The following is a 20,746-nucleotide window of genomic DNA, read 5'->3' as shown; positions in this document are numbered from 1 at the left end:
ACACACTACCATAATACCAGCATTGAATCAATGAGCTTCACATCCTGTCAAACAACACGCACACTACCATAATACCAGCATTGAATCAATGAGCTTCACACCCTGTCAAACAACACTCACACTACCATAATACCAACATTGAATCAATGAGCTTCACACCCTGTCAAACAACACACACACTACCATAATACCAACATTGAATCAATGAGCTTCACACCCTGTCAAACAACACACACACTACCATAATACCAGCATTGAATCAATGAGCTTCACACCCTGTCAAACAACACACACACTACCATAATACCAGCATTGAATCAATGAGCTTCACACCCTGTCAAACAACACTCACACTACCATAATACCAACATTGAATCAGTGAGCTTCACACCCTGTCAAACAACACACACACTACCATAATACCAACATTGAATCAGTGAGCTTCACACCCTGTCAAACAACACACACACTACCATAATACCAACATTGAATCAGTGAGCTTCACACCCTGTCAAACAACACACACACTACCATAATACCAACATTGAATCAGTGAGCTTCACACCCTGTCAAACAACACACACACTACCATAATACCAGCATTGAATCAATGAGCTTCACACCCTGTCAAACAACACACACACTACCATAATACCAGCATTGAATCAATGAGCTTCACACCCTGTCAAACAACACTCACACTACCATAATACCAACATTGAATCAGTGAGCTTCACACCCTGTCAAACAACACACACACTACCATAATACCAACATTGAATCAGTGAGCTTCACACCCTGTCAAAGCAAACTTGTTAAATTTGCAGATGACACAAAAATAGGAGGAGTGGCAAACACTGCTGCAGCAGCAAAGGTTATTCAAAATGATCTAGACAGCATTCAGAACTGGGCAGACACATGGCAAATGACATTTAATAGAGAAAAGTGTAAGGCACTGCATGCAGGCAATAAAAATGTGCATTATAAATATCATGGGAGATACTGAAATTGAAGAAGGAATCTATGAAAAAGACCAAGGAGTTTATGCTGACTCAGAAATGTCTTCATCTAGACAATGTGTGGAAACTATATAAAAGACCAACAAGATGCTTGGATATATTGTGAAAAATGTTGAATTTAAATCAAGGGATTTTAAGTTAAAACTTTACAATGCACTGAGTACACTGCATACACCTGAGCCCTTCCACACACTGGAAATCAACCTCCACCGAGTACACTATGTGCACCTGAGCCCTTCCACACACTGGAAATCAACCTGCACCGAGTACACTGTGCACCTGAGCCCTTCCACACACTTGAAATCAACCTGCACTGAGTACACTGTGCACCTGAGCCCTTCCACACACTGGAAATCAACCTGCACCGAGTACACTGTGTACACCTGAGCCCTTCCACACACTGGAAATCAACCTGCACTGAGTACACTGTACACCTGAGCCCTTCCACACACTGGAAATCAACCTGCACCGAGTACACTGTGTGCACCTGAGCCCTTCCACACACTGGAAATCAACCTGCACCGAGTACACTGTGTGCACCTGAGCCCTTCCACACACTGGAAATCAACCTGCACCGAGTACACTGTGTGCACCTGAGCCCTTCCACACACTGGAAATCAACCTGCACTGAGTACACTGTACACCTGAGCCCTTCCACACACTGGAAATCAACCTGCACCGAGTACACTGTGTGCACCTGAGCCCTTCCACACACTGGAAATCAACCTGCACCGAGTACACTGTGTGCACCTGAGCCCTTCCACACACTGGAAATCAACCTGCACTGAGTACACTGTACACCTGAGCCCTTCCACACACTGGAAATCAACCTGCACCGAGTACACTGTGTGCACCTGAGCCCTTCCACACACTGGAAATCAACCTGCACCGAGTACACTGTGTGCACCTGAGCCCTTCCACACACTGGAAATCAACCTGCACTGAGTACACTGTACACCTGAGCCCTTCCACACACTGGAAATCAACCTGCACCGAGTACACTGTGTGCACCTGAGCCCTTCCACACACTGGAAATCAACCTGCACCGAGTACACTGTGTGCACCTGAGCCCTTCCACACACTGGAAATCAACCTGCACCGAGTACACTGTGTGCACCTGAGCCCTTCCACACACTGGAAATCAACCTGCACCGAGTATACTGTGTGCACCTGAGCCCTTCCACACACTGGAAATCAACCTGCACTGAGTACACTGTACACCTGAGCCCTTCCACACACTGGAAATCAACCTGCACCGAGTACACTGTGTGCACCTGAGCCCTTCCACACACTGGAAATCAACCTGCACAGAGTACACTGTGTGCACCTGAGCCCTTCCATAATAAAGAACTTTAATTGCAACACTACCAGTCAATCAATCAATTAATCTTTATTTTACATAGTGCCTTTCATAGTGGACCACAATCACAAAGTGCTTTACAAGATGCAGTAACAACAAGAAAATCCATAATACTTTAAATAGAGAGAAATGCATAATACGTGCTATACAGTAAAGAAAAAAAAATGCATAAAACAATAGTGAAAAATGCATAACACATTAAGTACCAAGGACTGTACTGAATATTAACATCATATCCATGTTTTTTTCTTGTCGTGCAGACCAATCCAATGGTGATGAAGCGAAACCAGCTGTATGGGATGAACAGCAACCCCTATTCACAGCAGCAGAGCGGGTCCTATTCAGGCCAGCCATACACATCCCCTCCTCCCCACAGATACCCAATGGGAATGCAGGGCGGGAACCAGGAAGGAATGGGCGGAATGCAGTACCCACAACAACAGGTAGCTCACTTCCTTTCTTTCCCTAAGTTATTCACAGTTGTGTGTGTGTGTTTTTATCAAACTGAGTTGGTCCTGATTAGTGCTAACATTAGTAAAATAGGCCACCAGTCACTGTGACCCTAAATGACAACCCTGTCCCATCTCAGGTTTTATACATCAGGGTATCTGTGGGGTATAAACTGTAGTTTAGTGTATGTACTGTATTTCATGTAGTCTTTCAAGCCAACTTTGGAATTCACACAGGAATCCTTACAAAATATGAATTCTATACCACTATAGAGTGATGTCTTTATAATAATAAAACAATCAATATTTAAAAATACTAAACGGCAGTTGGGAGTTCAGTTCAAAGTGACAGACAAGCAAACCAAGTGCGAGAAGGAGAGCGGGTCGGGCGAGGGGACGAGGGAATGGCCTCGCCCCGGGTTCGACTGCCGGAACGGAAGTGAAGGGAAGCGTCTCGTCTCCAGGAGAAAGCTGCAGCTCCTCTCACAGCAAAAAACTAAATACATTAGAAAAGATAACCATGTAATAGGCCTGATATTTAATTAGATATAAAAGAAATGCTGAATAAGATATCTGTGTTATGAAGTGCCAGGGCAGCTTTTCTTCAGTTCAGATACTGTATCAAAAGGGAGAGACAGAAATGGAAGTTAGACTGAGAAGTTGTTTACAGTTTGAACAACACCGGTAGGAAGCTGTGTGGTCCAGTGGTTAAAGAAAAGGGCTTGTAACCGAAGGTCCCCGGTTCAAATCCCGGCTCAGCCACTGACTCATTGTGTGACCCTGAGCAAGTCACTTAACCTCCTTCTGCTCCGTCTTTCGGGTGAGACGTAATTGTAAGTGACTCTGCAGCTGATGCATAGTTCACACACCCGAGTCTCTGTAAGTCGCCTTGGATAAAGGCGTCTGCTAAATAAACAAATAATAATAAGAAGAAATATTGCATGTATAGGGAATTGGGGGACGTGCTGTAGGAGCGTTATATCCGAGGCACGTTGTAACTGAGAGCCTTATAGCGAGGGAGCACTGTGTGTGTGTGTGTGTGTGTGTGTGTGTGATATATATATATATATATATATATATATATATATATATATATATATATATATATATATATATATATATATGACACATACAAACACAGTTGTAGTCAAAAGTTTACATACCCCAAGGGAATTTTTATAATTTCTATATAATTCCTCGAAAACAAAGAATTTTAGGAAATGTTTGTTTTGTAGGAAAAGTTTTGGTTTTGTGGATAAGGAAAAAAGTTACAAGAAATACATGTCTACAGTTATTTATTTCAGCAATTTTTTTTTTTTTTGCAAAACTCGAAAAATGCTATTTCAAAAGTATTCGTACAAAAGCTCATTGACAAATACCCTAATCTTTTAAAAGAGGTTATTATTGCTAAAGGTGCCTCAACTAGCTATTAATTTCATTTGCCTTGTCAGGGTATCAATGCTTTTGAATTTGCATTTTTAGAGTTTTGCAAAAAAAAAAAAATTGCTGAAATAAATAATTGAAGACATCTATTTCTTGTAACTCTTTTTTTCCCCTCATCCACATAAGCAAAACTTTTGCGACATAAGATTTTACCTATAAATATTTTTTTTTCGAACAATTTCTAGAAATCATGAATTTCCATTGGGGTATGTAAACTTTTGACTACAACTGTGTGTGTGTGTGTATATATATATATATAAGAATTACTGTGGTCTTATGGGCCAGTTTTATTTATATTACTGTCATTTGAAATAGACAGCAATGATTATATATACAACATCAAAGCTGAAGTTGCAGCTGCAAGGTCCCTGAGTGTTAATGGGAATCAGATGAACTTGTAAGTAAACGCTGTCAACTGTGCATTAATTATTCAAGACACCAGAGATAGCACCAAGGAAGGTGTAGAATTTAAACAATATATGCAGAACCCAAACAGTCTCATCCATTTCATTTTTGAGTTGAAATTCTGTATAGATTTGGACTTTGTTTTGATTTGGCACTGAAGTATTTAAGGGTGTAATTTTAGAGTTTTCTTAAACTTTGACATGGAGGAAGCGAGATGTTTACAGTAACCACACTATGATGTCACTTCCTGTGTTACAGTTATAGTGCCTCACCTGAGCATTACCCTCTAATCCATGCTACATACAAGTGTGGTGGCTCCTTTTCCTGTAGCACAGAGAGTCAATAGGGGGCCTGTAGTGCTTTGGCAAGATAAATTGACTTTACTTGAATCAATAAAGTCTGAACAGAAAAAAAAAACAGCAGCAGCAAATGTTATACTAACAGAAGTGTGCTGTTTGCAAAGCCTTGGTTTTTACGCCTCTGTCTTCAGGAAATGACAGCAGCTTTTGCCTTGAACCCGAGAAAGCATAGCGAGTTCAGCTGCTTGGAATATGAACAGATTCTAACTTGCCCTAGGCAATGGCAGCAGAAGTTGCAAGTCTTTCATGTAAGCTGATTAAGCCCGTCCACACAGTCAAATGAAACACATTGCTCTAATAAAAGAAGCTCTGCAGAAATCACTTGGTGTTTTTTTTATGAATATGCAAATTATAAATGGTGCCATTTAAATCACAAATCCTTTTTAGACACTGTGCTAGAAAATTACATTCTGTAGTATTGTGCATCTGAGATGCAGCCTTTTTTAATATTTGAGTGATTCTTCCACAACTTTCCTCAAATAAAACTGCTTTATTTAATAATTCAGAATAGTATACCTGCAGCATGTTGACACAGAACCTTTCGTCTGATGCAGTGGTTCTCAAACTTTTTTGTTCGTGGACCACCTGAATTTTTTTTTTTTGCTCTCAGTAGACCACGCAATAAACAGTATAGTTGACTAAAAAATAAAATCACTATAATACTAAGAATAACCTTAGACTTACCTTTCTTTGTTTCAATGCGATGGGTGGGCCTGTTTCTGTAAGCAAAGTTATTTTAATTTAATTTATTTTTATATTGATAATTACAGCAGACGTTGATTTATGTGAATTATTAATCTGTGAAGTTACAGTACACCCAAGAGCTACGAATCTGCAGCTAGAATATTTAAAAGTGGAATGTTTGGATGCTGCGCGCTGGTCGGCTGTAGAGGATTTTGTACCCTGCAGTTAATAATCCAGTGCATGGTGTGATCAGAAGCATGACAATGGAAAAATAAAAAATCAAATCAAAAAGCAAGAGAGACAAAGATTTAACAAGTCAACAATGTAATGAAAGCAAAGAAAATGAAAATTCTTGTGCAGCTGGTGTTTTTATTGATTTGATGAAACATAAGAAATGGTAATCGACTTAAAAACAGTTTGTCTTGAAAATGTAAACGGTCTGTTATGATAATTGTGTGCTTCAGTTTAAATGTGTGCTGCTTCAGTAACGTGTGCCTGACCTCTCTTGTTTAAATGTGTGCTGCTTCAGTAACGTGTGCCTGACCTCTCTTGTTTAAATGTGTGCTGCTTCAGTAACGTGTGCCTGACCGCCCTTGTTTAAATGTGTGCTGCTTCAGTAACGTGTGCCTGACCTCTCTTGTTTAAATGTGTGCTGCTTCAGTAACGTGTGCCTGACCGCTCTTGTTTAAATGTGTGCTGCTTCAGTAACGTGTGCCTGACCGCTCTTGTTTAAATGTGTGCTGCTTCAGTAACGTGTGCCTGACCGCCCTTGTTTAAATGTGTGCTGCTTCAGTAACGTGTGCCTGACCTCTCTTGTTTAAATGTGTGCTGCTTCAGTAACGTGCGCCTGACCTCTCTTGTTTAAATGTGTGCTGCTTCAGTAACGTGTGCCTGACCTCTCTTGTTTAAATGTGTGCTGCTTCAGTAACGTGTGCCTGACCGCTCTTGTTTAAATGTGTGCTGCTTCAGTAACGTGCGCCTGACCGCCCTTGTTTAAATGTGTGCTGCTTCAGTAACGTGCGCCTGACCGCTCTTGTTTAAATGTGTGCTGCTTCAGTAACGTGCGCCTGACCGCTCTTGTTTAAATGTGTGCTGCTTCAGTAACGTGCGCCTGACCTCTCTTGTTTAAATGTGTGCTGCTTCAGTAACGTGTGCCTGACCTCTCTTGTTTAAATGTGTGATGCATCAGTAACGTGTGCCTGACCTCTCTTGTTTAAATGTGTGCTGCTTCAGTAACGTGTGCCTGACCTCTCTTGTTTAAATGTGTGCTGCTTCAGTAACGTGTGCCTGACCGCTCTTGTTTAAATGTGTGCTGCTTCAGTAACGTGTGCCCTGACCGCTCTTGTTTAAATGTGTGCTGCTTCAGTAACGTGTGCCTGACCGCTCTTGTTTAAATGTGTGCTGCTTCAGTAACGTGTGCCTGACCGCTCTTGTTTAAATGTGTGCTGCTTCAGTAACGTGTGCCTGACCGCTCTTGTTTAAATGTGTGCTGCTTCAGTAACGTGTGCCTGACCGCTCTTGTTTAAATGTGTGCTGCTTCAGTAACGTGCGCCTGACCGCTCTTGTTTAAATGTGTGCTGCTTCAGTAACGTGTGCCTGACCGCTCTTGTTTAAATGTGTGCTGCTTCAGTAACGTGTGCCTGACCGCTCTTGTTTAAATGTGTGCTGCTTCAGTAACGTGTGCCTGACCGCTCTTGTTTAAATGTGTGCTGCTTCAGTAACGTGTGCCTGACCGCTCTTGTTTAAATGTGTGCTGCTTCAGTAACGTGTGCCTGACCGCCCTTGTTTAAATGTGTGCTGCTTCAGTAACGTGTGCCTGACCGCCCTTGTTTAAATGTGTGCTGCTTCAGTAACGTGTGCCTGACCGCCCTTGTTTAAATGTGTGCTGCTTCAGTAACGTGTGCCTGACCGCTCTTGTTTAAATGTGTGCTGCTTCAGTAACGTGTGCCTGACTGCTCTTGTTTAAATGTGTGCTGCTTCAGTAACGTGTGCCTGACCGCTCTTGTTTAAATGTGTGCTGCTTCAGTAACGTGTGCCTGACCTCTCTTGTTTAAATGTGTGCTGCTTCAGTAACGTGTGCCTGACCGCTCTTGTTTAAATGTGTGCTGCTTCAGTAACGTGTGCCTGACCTCTCTTGTTTAAATGTGTGCTGCTTCAGTAACTTGTGCCCTGACTGCTTATCGCTCACCTACATGCTTTAAGAATCTGTTCAGATGTCTTCACTGCTGTAGCTGCAGTGGAAGTTACTGTACTTTATCACACTTGCAATGGTAATCCTCTGTGTTCATTGATTAAAATGCATGATACAGTAAACCAGTCTACGTACATCTTGAATATTTAATGAGAGAAATCCCACATCTTTCACTGTCTCTCATTGTCTTTGTTTTTTAAATAAGGCTGACCCCCAGGGAGATGAAAGTAATTCAGTGTTTAACCTCTCCCCAAGGACACTTCATTCATTCATTGTCAGCAGTTTTTAATCACATCCCAGTAAAGGTTTTTGCTGTGTGCACAATGCAACTGCAGGGTCTATTGGAACAGACCCCCCAGATCTGACCTCTCTTTGAACCCCTGAAGGGCCGTGCCCTGCGGTTTCTTTGGCTTTCTGGTAGAACATTCTCCTGCTGATGCAGGCCTGCAAACGACTACACAGCTCGGATTAACTCTGAATGGTAGCAGCAGGTGAAGTGTCTGGTACAGAGTGTGTTAACAGTTACGCAACATTTTCTGTCGTTTCTGTAAGCCGCTAAACTTACCGGAGTTTCCAGTTGCTTCAAGAACTGTGTTTACTTTTGTTTTGTGTATTTAAATGTTGTTTGTTTGTGCCGTTGTGGTAGAAGTCTTCCACTAGGGCAGCATGTCGCTTGTGGCTCAGCATGCGGACTGCCACTGCATGCATTATTCTGGCAGACCAATGGGAAATAGTGTGTTAATTGCAGAAGCAGTACAGCAATGCCATGGAATGGCTGCTTGTGTAAAGGAAAGTCTTGATCATGCTGTAAGTAAGGGTTCTGTGTACCTGAATTTCTCAGTTTCTCACTTGCCATAGCATGTACGTGTTTTTTTGCACAAGGGGATATATTTTGCAATTTTGTCTTCACCAGTTCCTTTAGAAGGATTCAGCTATGCTTAATTGGATTCAGATCCAGAGATCGACTCGGACCAAGAACCTTCATGATTCTACACAGTGTTAAACACATGGGCCGAACCAAAATCAACAGTTATTACCGAACAGCATTCAAATGAAAAGAGGGTGTCAGTGCTTCTCTATACAGTATATGGAGAACTGCTTAGCTAAGTGTGATGCAGCTTGGTTGGGTCATTCTTTAGCACAAGTTTCTACCCCACAGTATGGAAATGAACTGGACAAGCTTGTTCTAGAATAGAAGAACAGAGGCAGGCTGTGGAGGCGCAGTGTCTGATTCACAGCACTGGATGCTCCATGTATCCCTGTCATGTGCAATGTTCTAGCATCTCTCTGCTTGGCTGAATCCATATGCCTCTCAAATGGGAACCTGTGCTTTGGCAGCGAGCCGTGCAGTGCAGTGATAACATTAGAAACACTCTGTCTCTGCTCATTGGACCAGCTGAGTTACGCGCAGTGTTCCCTTCATCTGCCTGAACACACTCTGGGGCTGCTTTGTGGAACACACAAGATTAGGAGCCAAGATGAAATCCAAGGGACCCCGTTTTGAAAGGATCGGCAGAACATTGCAGAACTCGTTGATGTGTCAGTCACTGCATTGCATTAAAAACACTACAGTGCCCGGGTTTGAACAAAAACAAAAAAGCCTGAAGAATGGGCACAAATTGCAGTGTCCAGATGTGCAAAGCTGGTAGAGATACTCCAAATACTCATGGCTGTAATTGCTGCCAAAGGTGCCTCTACCAAATATTGACTCAAGGGGGTGAATACTTATGCAATCAATTATTTCCTGTTTTGTATTTGTAATTAATTTAGAACAATTTGTAGATTTTATTTTTCACTTTGACATTATGGACTTTTTTGTGTTGATCAGTGGCAAAAACTCCTAATTAAATCAATTTTGATTCCATGTTGTAACACAATAAAATGTGGAAAAGTCCAAGGGGGGTGAATACTTTTGAGAGCCACTGTATGTATATTGCAGCTAAGGCATGTACAGTTAGACTGTAAAAATGGGGATCCAACTCCAGGACCGCGATATATATCCGAATCTGCAGTGTAGCAAGGGGCGATATAAGGAGGGGTGGGTGTATTTTTTAAATATTTAAACACTATATTAAATATATTACTATATTAGTTATTTATTGGACATGCAAAATCCATCGATTTGTGAAACTATTAAAACATTAAGATTGACAAATATGTTTATAATAATAGAAATGAAATGCTTAATCAATAAGGCACGATAGGGGATGCAGGGGTTGTGCTGGATAATGTCATTGTTGTCAAGTAATAAAGACTTTAAATAACTATAAAAACCTTGCTATATGTGTTTCTGTAGCATCCCGCGGGCAAGGACCAGAATAGGGAGCTTCGCTATAGGGATATACTAAAATCCTGTAGCCAGACTACGCCAAAGAAGGTATTGCGCCTTCAGAGATTAGTTTTAGATTTAACAAATTACTTAAAACACAGGTTTGTCTACATAGGGCAGAAATCTCTATTGAGCAGGAACAAAGAGAGACCACCACAATGTAAAATATAACAAGGTAGTTGAGTATAAAATTAAATACCAGCCAGCAACCACTAGTAGCAAAAAGGTAATTTTAAACAAAATTCAGTGCTAATAAGTATCAACAGGCAAACAACTCATTGGACCAGAATAGTAGTGGCAACACCAGTGATTATTAACTACCAAACAATCTGTGCTCTGTAAAACAAATAAATATCACACTGCAAAGACTCAAACAAATCCTATTAATACTTATAATAATAATAATAATAATAATAATAATAATAATAATAATAATAATGGGAGTTAACACCAAAGAGAAAAAAAGAATAAACGAACCACGCTAGAATAGTCACCAGTAATGTTCTCGTTCAATGAGAGTAGGCATTAGCATGGTCATCTATAGTTGACACCGGGTTACGCGTATCTATGGTGACACAATATTTTATTACATAAATCAATCCTACCCCATAGTCATAGCCTAACACCAAAGTGTGCATGCTTTCTCCCCAAGAGCAGTGCATAAGGCTTCCGGGAGACTGACACACACACACACACACACACACACACACCCACCAGACTCAAGACAAAAAGAAAAAGTTATAAACTTAACTCCTCCCACGGTCTCCCAACTAACACATCAATGGATTAGTTGTTTATGATCGCCTAAGCGGTGAAGGGAGTACCACAGGGGGCAGTGTGAAGACTCCGCCGAGGTGAAGAGATCGACCTGCGCCTTCCTGAATCGTTCCCAAATGCGTTCTACCACCTGAGGGTGGAGTCGCCACTCCGACGGATACAGACCTTCCCACGAGAGAAGGTCCGCTGCCCAATTCACCACTTCAGGGATGTGTGTTGCCCGTGAGCCCATGTCAAAAGCCTGAATGCAATGCGGTGTAACCCCGGGGACCATAGGCCACCACTGTAGTGTTGTCCGTCCGGATCAACACAAGTGTACCCCTCAGCACCGGGAGGAAGTGGTGGAGAGCAAGGGAGACCGTCTGCAACCAGCATGTTTATATGCAGGGACGCCCAGCGGTCCAACCAGGATCCGCAGACTCTTCTGCCTTCCCAGACTGCCCCCCAAGTTGGAGGCGTCTGTTGTCACCACTTGGCGGTTTAACATCACTACCATCCGCACACCCTCACGCAGGTGAGAGGTCGTCCTCCACCAGCATAGGGCTGCCAAGCACGTACGAGACACCGTTAGCCGATAGTGTCTGTATCGCTTGGGATGTAGGTGAAACCCATTGAGCCACGCTTGCAGTGGGTGCATGCAGAGTAAACCCAGCTGATATGGCTGCGGCCATCAGACCCAACAGTTTCTGGCACAATACCAGAGTGACCTGTGATCGCTGTCGAAACAGGGAGAGGCGACCTTGGATAGCTGCTACTCTGTCACCTGACAGGTATGCACGCATTGTACTGGAGTCCAGCCGGAGCCCCAAGTACGTTGTGCACTGCACCGGTGTGACTCTTTGCATCATTGATGGTGAGGCCCAGCCTCGCCAGATGCTCCGTCACGACTGCTGTGTGGGCCACTCCAAGGCCTAGCCCCGTGGAGGAACTGTATTCTCCCAAGACTGTAGTTTTTTAGAAAGGAAAAAAACACACACATGAATAGTACTGCACAGGCAGTCACTCACACACGACAGACGGCAACAAAGAAGGCAGCCTGCAACGCAAGCGAGCTGAAGGACAGAAAAAGGAACTTGATTTCGGAGTCGCTGATTCCAGGAAAGCGGCAAGCCGGCTTTCAACACGAATGCAGGGGAACTGCAGTTGACTCAAGTAGCTCTTTTCTATCAACACGCTCAGCTAAACACAGAGGTCTTACCGTACCGTCTTGAGAAGCAAAAAGAGAAATGGCTTCCTCAGGATGACGGTTTTAATCCCTTGGTGGGCGGGACCGAGTGCGTCATCCCAGGAGGGGCCTATCAGCAGCTCTGATATAAAGAGCTCAGTAATACCTACCCAATAGGCAGGCATATCCCGTAGCAATGTTGGTGGTCGTTTTCGAATTGAAAGGGAACCAATATAGGTGTGTGTCTGTCCAGGTCTCCCGCAGCCTTTGTTATCTGTCTGTCTACAGGCTGTGCTCTGTTTACTCTTGTTATCGCACATGCCCCTTTCTTTTTGCTAACATTCCACACGCATGCAGAACGGCACTTAATAGGAGCCTACATTTCGACTCATTTTTCTGACTAAATAACGATCAATAAAAACCTTGCTTAGTTGTGTATCTGTGAGGTGCTGCCTTCCTGCATGTTCTGCGTAACATTGTTGCTAGGTAATTCACTCCCATTGGCTTGAACAGCGCAAGAGCTTAAGATGCTTTGTTGGGATGAAGATTATTAATTATTAAGTAATTAATTTAAATTGAGAGTGAAGAAAGGCGAGAGTCGGGTGGTTACCTCTGTAGTAATGTAAATACTGTAAAAAAAAAAGTCGGTTTCACAAAACGACGGCTGATACCAACTGAAAGTAAAATAAAACTGAATATCTGACAACCGGATCAGACTGAAGTTACAGAAAAATGACAGGCATGTACTACAAATAAAATACCAAAACAGCGTCTTGTTTAAAATAGCTAACTGGTTCGTAGTGCAAATTAATATAATAAACTGGAAGATATGCGAAGACACCTTGATGTCTTCAGTATCTTTCATGACAGCAGGTATTTGACAGGTATTTTCTTTGATTTTGGTTTTGGTGGTGCAGTGATACGTGGTTAGCACAGGTGCAGTGATTTGCCTTTGTTCCTAAGTAGTTCCTGATCGTGACATTGTGCTGGATATTGTAACAGCTTGGATCAATCAGCATGCAGCATTCTAACAATCGGTTTTATAATTATATAAGTATAGTACTATTAAGTAAAATAAATAGATCATAGAAATAAACAAAAGAAAAAAACATATTTTATGTCTGCAGTATTTGATGGAGCCTAATGTAAATAGTGCGTGCATTTTGGTAGAAAAACCCACGTTCTTTATAAATCTGGGGTTCAGCAGTTACAAAACTGAAAGGACGTCAAGAGAATGAGAATTCCACAAAGCAGCAGTCATAGCTGGCAGTGAATTTGTGTCTGTGACACAACAAACTGAAACACCTGTACATCAGAAGTTGAATTCAGCTTATAAAGAAAGAGTGGAAAAAACAGGTAGAAGCTATTTTTATATTTGAATAACTCCCAACTATTGCTTATTATAGTTGTACTCTTAGTATGTTACTTAAATGCACCAGCAAATGTGTTCCAAACTGCACCGAAAGAAACATTTCCTTTAAGTATGTTATAGATTTGTTGAGGTGAGGTGGGGGCACAGGACCTTTTGGGAATTTAGTGAACTAGACCCGCCCCTATAATCACTAATTGATTGATTGTGTTCACTGTTAAATTAAACCAAACTCCTACAAGTTATAGTCAACTTATTTTGTTTTGTGTGACAGGGAAGGGGCAAGTATTTTTAAGATGGACAAGTAGATTTTTAAGAAGGGCAAGTAGATTTCTCTAGCATTTTGTACCTTGGACAAGAAGTTGCCCTGGACTATTTCATTCAGTCCTGACTGATGTGATGTGTGTGTATAGATGTTGATTGTGTGTGTTTGTGTGTGTGTGTGTGTGTGTGTGTGTGTGTGTGTGTGTGAGAGAGAGAGAGAGAGAGAGAGAGAGAGCCTTGCCGTGGACTCTTTCATTCAGTCCTGACTGATGTGATGTGTGTGTATAGGTGTTGATTGTGTGTGTTTGTCTGCTTGTGTGTGTGTGTGAGAGAGAGAGAGCCTTGCCGTGGACTCTTTCATTCAGTCCTGACTGATGTGATGTGTGTGTATAGGTGTTGATTGTGTGTGTTTGTCTGCTTGTGTACGTGTGTGTGTGTGTGTGTCTGTGAGAGAGAGAGCCTTGCCCTGGACTCTTTCATTCAGTCCTGACTGATGTGATGAGTGTGTATAGATGTTGATTGTGTGTGTTTGTCTGCTTGTGTACGTGTGTGTGTGTGTGTGTGTGTGTGAGAGAGAGAGAGCCTTGCCCTGGACTCTTTCATTCAGACTCCTGATTGATGTCTGGTTGGCTCTTTCAGCAGATGCCTCCTCAGTATAGTCATCAAGGCCTGCAGTCGTACTACAGCCCCCCACATCAGCCAGCGGTACCGGCACAGCCTGCACACACACAGCAGAAGCTCCCACCCCAGCAGGTAAGCACCACCCTGCCCTCCCACTGGGTGCCCTAACTGGGCTGAGCTGGCACTTCAGCTTAGAACTTGTGAGCGGAATGCTCCCAGCACTCTAAGTTCCAAGTCGGTGGGAAGGGGTGTTTGTTGCTCCAAACAACTGGAACATGAATGTTAATATCGTTTTTGAACTGTGCTGAAACATTCTTTTGCTGCTCTTCCTCCCAATGAGGACTTCACTGAAGGTTGACTGTCATTCCTCATTAATGCCTTAATACTAGAATAACACTTTGAATTGGAGCCATTTACTATAATAAGAATGGATTTCGTAGATGACTGGTCCCACAGTTTTACAAACATTCATGGCTGCTTGAAAGACGTCAGCTTCGTGGCGTGGTTGGCTATAGTAAGTCACCAGATGTCTTCCTTTTCCAGATACAAATTACCCTCCACTAACAAGGCCTTGCAGGTTTCTCACTCTAGCTCTCGTATGAGTTCACTCCTTTTTCTGGTGGTTAGGGGAATCTCCAAGTTTGTGTTTCAAACAGGAGCTAAATAATTGTTTTAAATATACATTGTTTTCCAGTGCACAAAAAGACAGTAATTACAGACAGCTTCTTAGAGCTTAAACAGTGTGTATAGTACCTGCAGGGATTGTGCTAGAGTTTGCTCGTCGACAGACTGCAATTACCACTGTCTGTGCTGCTGTGCCTCGTCTCATCTTTGTAATTAATTACCACTGTCTGTGCTGCTGTGCCTCGTCTCATCGTTGTGTAATTAATTACCACTGTCTGTGCTGCTGTGCCTCGTCTCATCTTTGTGTAATTACCACTGTCTGTGCTGCTGTGCCTCGTCTCATCTTTGTAATTAATTACCACTGTCTGTGCTGCTGTGCCTCGTCTCATCTTTGTGTAATTAATTACCACTCCCTGTGCTGCTGTGCCTCGTCTCATCTTTGTGTAATTACCACTTTCTGTGCTGCTGTGCCTCGTCTCATCTTTGTAATTAATTACCACTCCCTGTGCTGCTGTGCCTCGTCTCATCGTTGTGTAATTAATTACCACTGTCTGTGCTGCTGTGCCTCGTCTCATCTTTGTGTAATTACCACTGTCTGTGCTGCTGTGCCTCGTCTCATCTTTGTAATTAATTACCACTGTCTGTGCTGCTGTGCCTCGTCTCATCTTTGTGTAATTACCACTGTCTGTGCTGCTGTGCCTCGTCTCATCTTTGTAATTAATTACCACTGTCTGTGCTGCTGTGCCTCGTCTCATCTTTGTAATTAATTACCACTGTCTGTGCTGCTGTGCCTCGTCTCATCGTTGTGTAATTAATTACCACTGTCTGTGCTGCTGTGCCTCGTCTCATCTTTGTGTAATTACCACTGTCTGTGCTGCTGTGCCTCGTCTCATCTTTGTAATTAATTACCACTGTCTGTGCTGCTGTGCCTCGTCTCATCTTTGTGTAATTACCACTGTCTGTGCTGCTGTGCCTCGTCTCATCTTTGTAATTAATTACCACTGTCTGTGCTGCTGTGCCTCGTCTCATCTTTGTGTAATTACCACTGTCTGTGCTGCTGTGCCTCGTCTCATCTTTGTAATTAATTACCACTGTCTGTGCTGCTGTGCCTCGTCTCATCTTTGTAATTAATTACCACTGTCTGTGCTGCTGTGCCTCGTCTCATCTTTGTAATTAATTACCACTGTCTGTGCTGCTGTGCCTTGTCTCATCTTTGTGTAATTAATTACCACTGCCTGTGCTGCTGTGCCTCGTCTCATCTTTGTAATTAATTACCACTGTCTGAGCTGCTGTGCCTCGTCTCATCTTTGTGTAATTAATTACCACTGCCTGTGCTGCTGTGCCTCGTCTCATCTTTGTAATTAATTACCACTCCCTGTGCTGCTGTGCCTCGTCTCATCTTTGTGTAATTACCACTGTCTGTGCTGCTGTGCCTCGTCTCATCTTTGTAATTAATTACCACTGTCTGTGCTGCTGTGCCTCGTCTCATCTTTGTAATTAATTACCACTCCCTGTGCTGCTGTGCCTCGTCTCATCGTTGTGTAATTAATTACCACTGTCTGTGCTGCTGTGCCTCGTCTCATCTTTGTGTAATTAATTACCACTCCCTGTGCTGCTGTGCCTCGTCTCATCTTTGTAATTAATTACCACTGTCTGAGCTGCTGTGCCTCGTCTCATCTTTGTGTAATTAATTACCACTGCCTGTGCTGCTGTGCCTCGTCTCATCTTTGTAATTAATTACCACTCCCTGTGCTGCTGTGCCTCGTCTCATCTTTGTGTAATTACCACTGTCTGTGCTGCTGTGCCTCGTCTCATCTTTGTAATTAATTACCACTGTCTGTGCTGCTGTGCCTCGTCTCATCTTTGTAATTAATTACCACTGCCTGTGCTGCTGTGCCTCGTCTCATCTTTGTAATTAATTACCACTGTCTCTGCTGCTGTGCCTCGTCTCATCTTTGTAATTAATTACCACTGCCTGTGCTGCTGTGCCTCGTCTCATCGTTGTGTAATTAATTACCACTGCCTGTGCTGCTGTGCCTCGTCTCATCTTTGTAATTAATTACCACTGTCTGTGCTGCTGTGCCTCGTCTCATCTTTGTGTAATTAATTACCACTGTCTCTGCTGCTGTGCCTCGTCTCATCTTTGTGTAATCAATTACCACTGCCTGTGCTGCTGTGTCTGTTTTGAAGCCAAGCCTGTGAGATTAAGAAGTTCAGATTGCAAAGGAGGGTGGAATTGCAATAAGAATGTAATGCCATTTGGGGCCAAGAGATACTGTGGTCAGGTGAAGGCATTTACAGTAATAGAGCTCCTTTTGATGAGAGTTTCCTCTGAACTTGGAATTGTATTTACACTAAAATGAAAGTGCTTATCAATAGCTGAACTCCACTTTAAAGAGTGCAGGGTGACCCTCTTTTCCCTGTCTGACATGATTGGAAATGATTGCGCCTTGCAGACCGGACTAGGCGACCTCGTTATACTGTAGGCTTGTCTCTGTGAAGGGGTTAGTTTGGAATGCCTGGTTACATGTCTTCATAGATTCCTTTGGTTCTGCTTTGTGGAGCTCCAGCTTTCTCACCTCACAGGTCCCTTTCTATGGGTTTAGACTGTGTCAGACTTGTTCTGTTATTATTGTACTGGGTTTGAAACCGAATTGCATTAAGATGACGCTAATGAAAAATTAAAATAAAATAATCTTTTAATGGGAAACAAGATAAGCACTGCAGCATAAAATGTAATTACAGACCAGTACAGCACTGCAGAGTGGACATGTGAAAGTGTCCTCCCTCACCTTCTGCACTGCATGTCTTTTGAGAATGGTTGATGCTGTAGTCAGCACTCGCATATCCGACCTTATAAATCGTTGACTTCAGTGATGGTTAAACGAGTGTGACGCATATCTGATTATTTCATTTTGGCCCGTTCCAACCCTTGTCTGTTTTTCAGGGAACACAAAAAAGATACAATGTCAAAAATACATTTTTTAAAATATGTATGCTTCCACTTAGATGTACTGTAGTTGGAATTGGTGGTACAGTACTATATTTTCAACAGAAGAAATATTTTAATTCAGAATGATATGATTCTGAAAATGATCATGACTGGACACGTGGACTGTAATACAGAACATTAAATCCAGTACGTCCTGTAGTATGTAAAATACCCCGTTAACGACCAAGCAGCAAAATTAAATCAAAATGTTACCCATGCACAGAGCTGTGTACAACATAAAAGGCAATGCAATTTAGCGAAAGATTAAAAAAAAGAAAAGTTTCCAGAATTAAAACAGTATCCAAAGTCAGAACATAGTGCTTGATAAGGCCCCAATGTCACAGTTCACTTGCAAATGAAAATGCACAAAAGCAACTAAAGATCACAGATAAAAAAAAATACATCACAGTATCAAAAACTGTTTAATGATAAACTGTTTTACATTACCCTAGCTTGTCTCGTTCGCTTTGTTTTGGCTGCATTTTCGTCAGGTGAAACTGGAGGAAGCGCTGTGTAACTGCACAGTGAAGACAGATTGATTCGGCTTGTGAGAAAAGAAAGGGGGCTGTGACGGGTAATGTTGTATTTCAGAATTTCAGAGCCATTTGAGTGGATTTGGAGCTTTCCCTGTATAGCAGGGTCTAATGTCAAGTTATTTAGTTAAACCATTTGATTTAACCATGAATAATAAACGATGGTATTGAACGGCATTTAATTCTGTATTTATTATGAAGTATATATTACCATTTTGGTTGAGACCAACATAAATGGTAGGTGAAAAGTCATGTAAAGTGAATCAGAAACCACAACAAAACCACATTGAGTGTGGCCTGGGGTTTGAGGTCAGGATTGAGATGTGCTTGCAGAGCTCTGAACGGAGGCTGTCTGCTTTGTAGCCGGCGTCCTTAGTCCCTCGTCTAAATTCACAGATTATAAAACTAAGCCAAATAAATACAAAATAAAATAATATCTAGAAAAAGAACATACCTCGTTGTTAAGTATCTCAATGAATGTTCTGAAATCCCATTTAATCTCTGTCTAGTAGTATTTAAATTACACAAGGTTAATTAAAACCTCGGCACATTCTGCAATTGTTGGAGATGTTAACCTCAGTAAGCTTGCATTAAATCACTGAGCCCATAGCGCTGCGTTCACTGGAAGAGTTTGTTGCCGGAGCTCAGTCAGGGACCATTCCAAGTTCAATGTCATTAATTGCTCAGCATTTGAATATTAGCTAAGAACTCCATTAATTACATGGATAATAAATGTATGGAGATGGGAGAGAGGCAGATATGAATAGGGGACACGTTCAGGAAGAGCGAGGCATTGCGTGATAAGAGAGAGCATTTCGTGTGAAAGGGTTCAGCTTGGTCATTTTTGGAGCTGGTTTTAATTGTCATAACCTTTTTCAATAGCAGAGTTTATCCTAGTCCTCGAAACTAGCCTGCAGATTATGTACTTGCCTAAAATAAGTACCAGTACTGAGCTCTGCTTTAGTGGATTGAGGACAGGAAGCACTCCTTAGAACTTTCACTTGACAAGACACTGGATTTTGTTCAGTTCCTCAGCAGTGTTTTTCTTATAATGTGTGGAATTTCAACAATATATAGCAAGCTTGACTCAAAAACAACTGCTTACCTACTGAAGTCACTCCAGGTGGTTGTTCTAGTCTTTATATACAGAGGTGTTAACATGGGGGAATATTCAATGGGGGTTAAGCAGTGGTCACTGTAGACAAGGAGTCCTTCAAGACAGGGAGCCTTTAAAACAGTTCTTTCTATTCCAGTGTGATATACAGGGAAGTTCAGCTTTCACTCTCATATTGAAAGGAAAACTCTGATGTGACCTCAGAAGATTGCTGTGGCCTTGATATGACCCATTTACACGGCATTCCTTCGAGTTCATATTTAGGTTTAATATTAGACAGTGATATTGTCATTATCTTTTGGCTGATTAGAGGGCACAGAAAACATCACCTCTCAGAAAATGGCAAAAAAAAAAAGCTTCACAGTTGTCTTTTTTGGAATGTTGTGTAGTTATTAAAAATGTTTAACAGTTAATTGCTTATCAAGACAAGAAATGAATGACATTTCTTGTGAGATTGTGGGCCAGGAGCCAGTCCATTTAGTTAAACTGATAAACACACACACAGGCACCAGTCTCATTTAAATGGAGCGTGTTTGTCAAGCTCATAGCATTACCCACATTAGGTTAAATTTGTTTGTATTAAATTCTCTAAATCAGGATAAACCCTGGTGGCAGTGTGCCGTGCACAGTGAGCATTGTTACTAATTTCATATAGAACAAGGTGTGTTTGGGGCTTTCAGTCCAGACAACACAAAATGAACCAGAAACACACCTGGCGAAGCAGTTCTAGCTTCACCCAGTGCACCATCCCCCAGTCTAGAGCCTTTGAGTTAAGGAGGTGTTGTTCAAGGGTCATCATTTACTAAAAGGAGTTTGATGAAAAAGAAGGGGCCTGCACATTTGTTAGCCCATTATGTAGCTGTCCCATGTCATTGTCTGGGTCTTTGACCGCGTGTGGGCCATTGAATAGAGGCCTTGTGCCACTTGCTGGGCCTGCAATGCAGGAGCTGTTTGTGTGAAGCTGTGTAAGTTATGGGGTAGGGAGCTGTGTTTAGGGTAATGGTAACCTCTTATCTGCCTTTGTCACCCTGCAGCTGCATAGTTTCCC

General features: G+C 42.2%; 1 protein-coding gene across 5 annotated transcripts in view; it reads left to right on the top strand.

Annotated features, from left to right (window-relative positions):
• Positions 1-20,746, top strand: part of arid1b (AT-rich interactive domain 1B) — a 211,836-nt gene that overhangs the window by 23,537 nt on the left and 167,553 nt on the right. For 3 of the 5 annotated variants that reach the window (XM_034003330.3, XM_034003333.3, XM_034003334.3), the window contains exons 2-3: positions 2,640-2,822; positions 14,454-14,567. In XM_034003330.3, coding sequence (XP_033859221.3) covers positions 2,640-2,822; positions 14,454-14,567 — 297 coding nt within the window. The remainder of the gene's footprint in view (positions 1-2,639; positions 2,823-14,453; positions 14,568-20,746) is intronic. The other 2 variants (XM_059023481.1, XM_034003332.3) reach the window with 2 other exon arrangements.

The sequence above is a fragment of the Acipenser ruthenus genome, chromosome 5, assembly GCF_902713425.1.
Source record: "Acipenser ruthenus chromosome 5, fAciRut3.2 maternal haplotype, whole genome shotgun sequence".
NCBI classification, from domain to species: Eukaryota; Metazoa; Chordata; class Actinopteri; order Acipenseriformes; family Acipenseridae; genus Acipenser; species Acipenser ruthenus.
The sequence above is the reverse complement of the archived record's forward strand: the minus strand, read 5'-3'. Positions and strand labels throughout refer to the sequence as shown.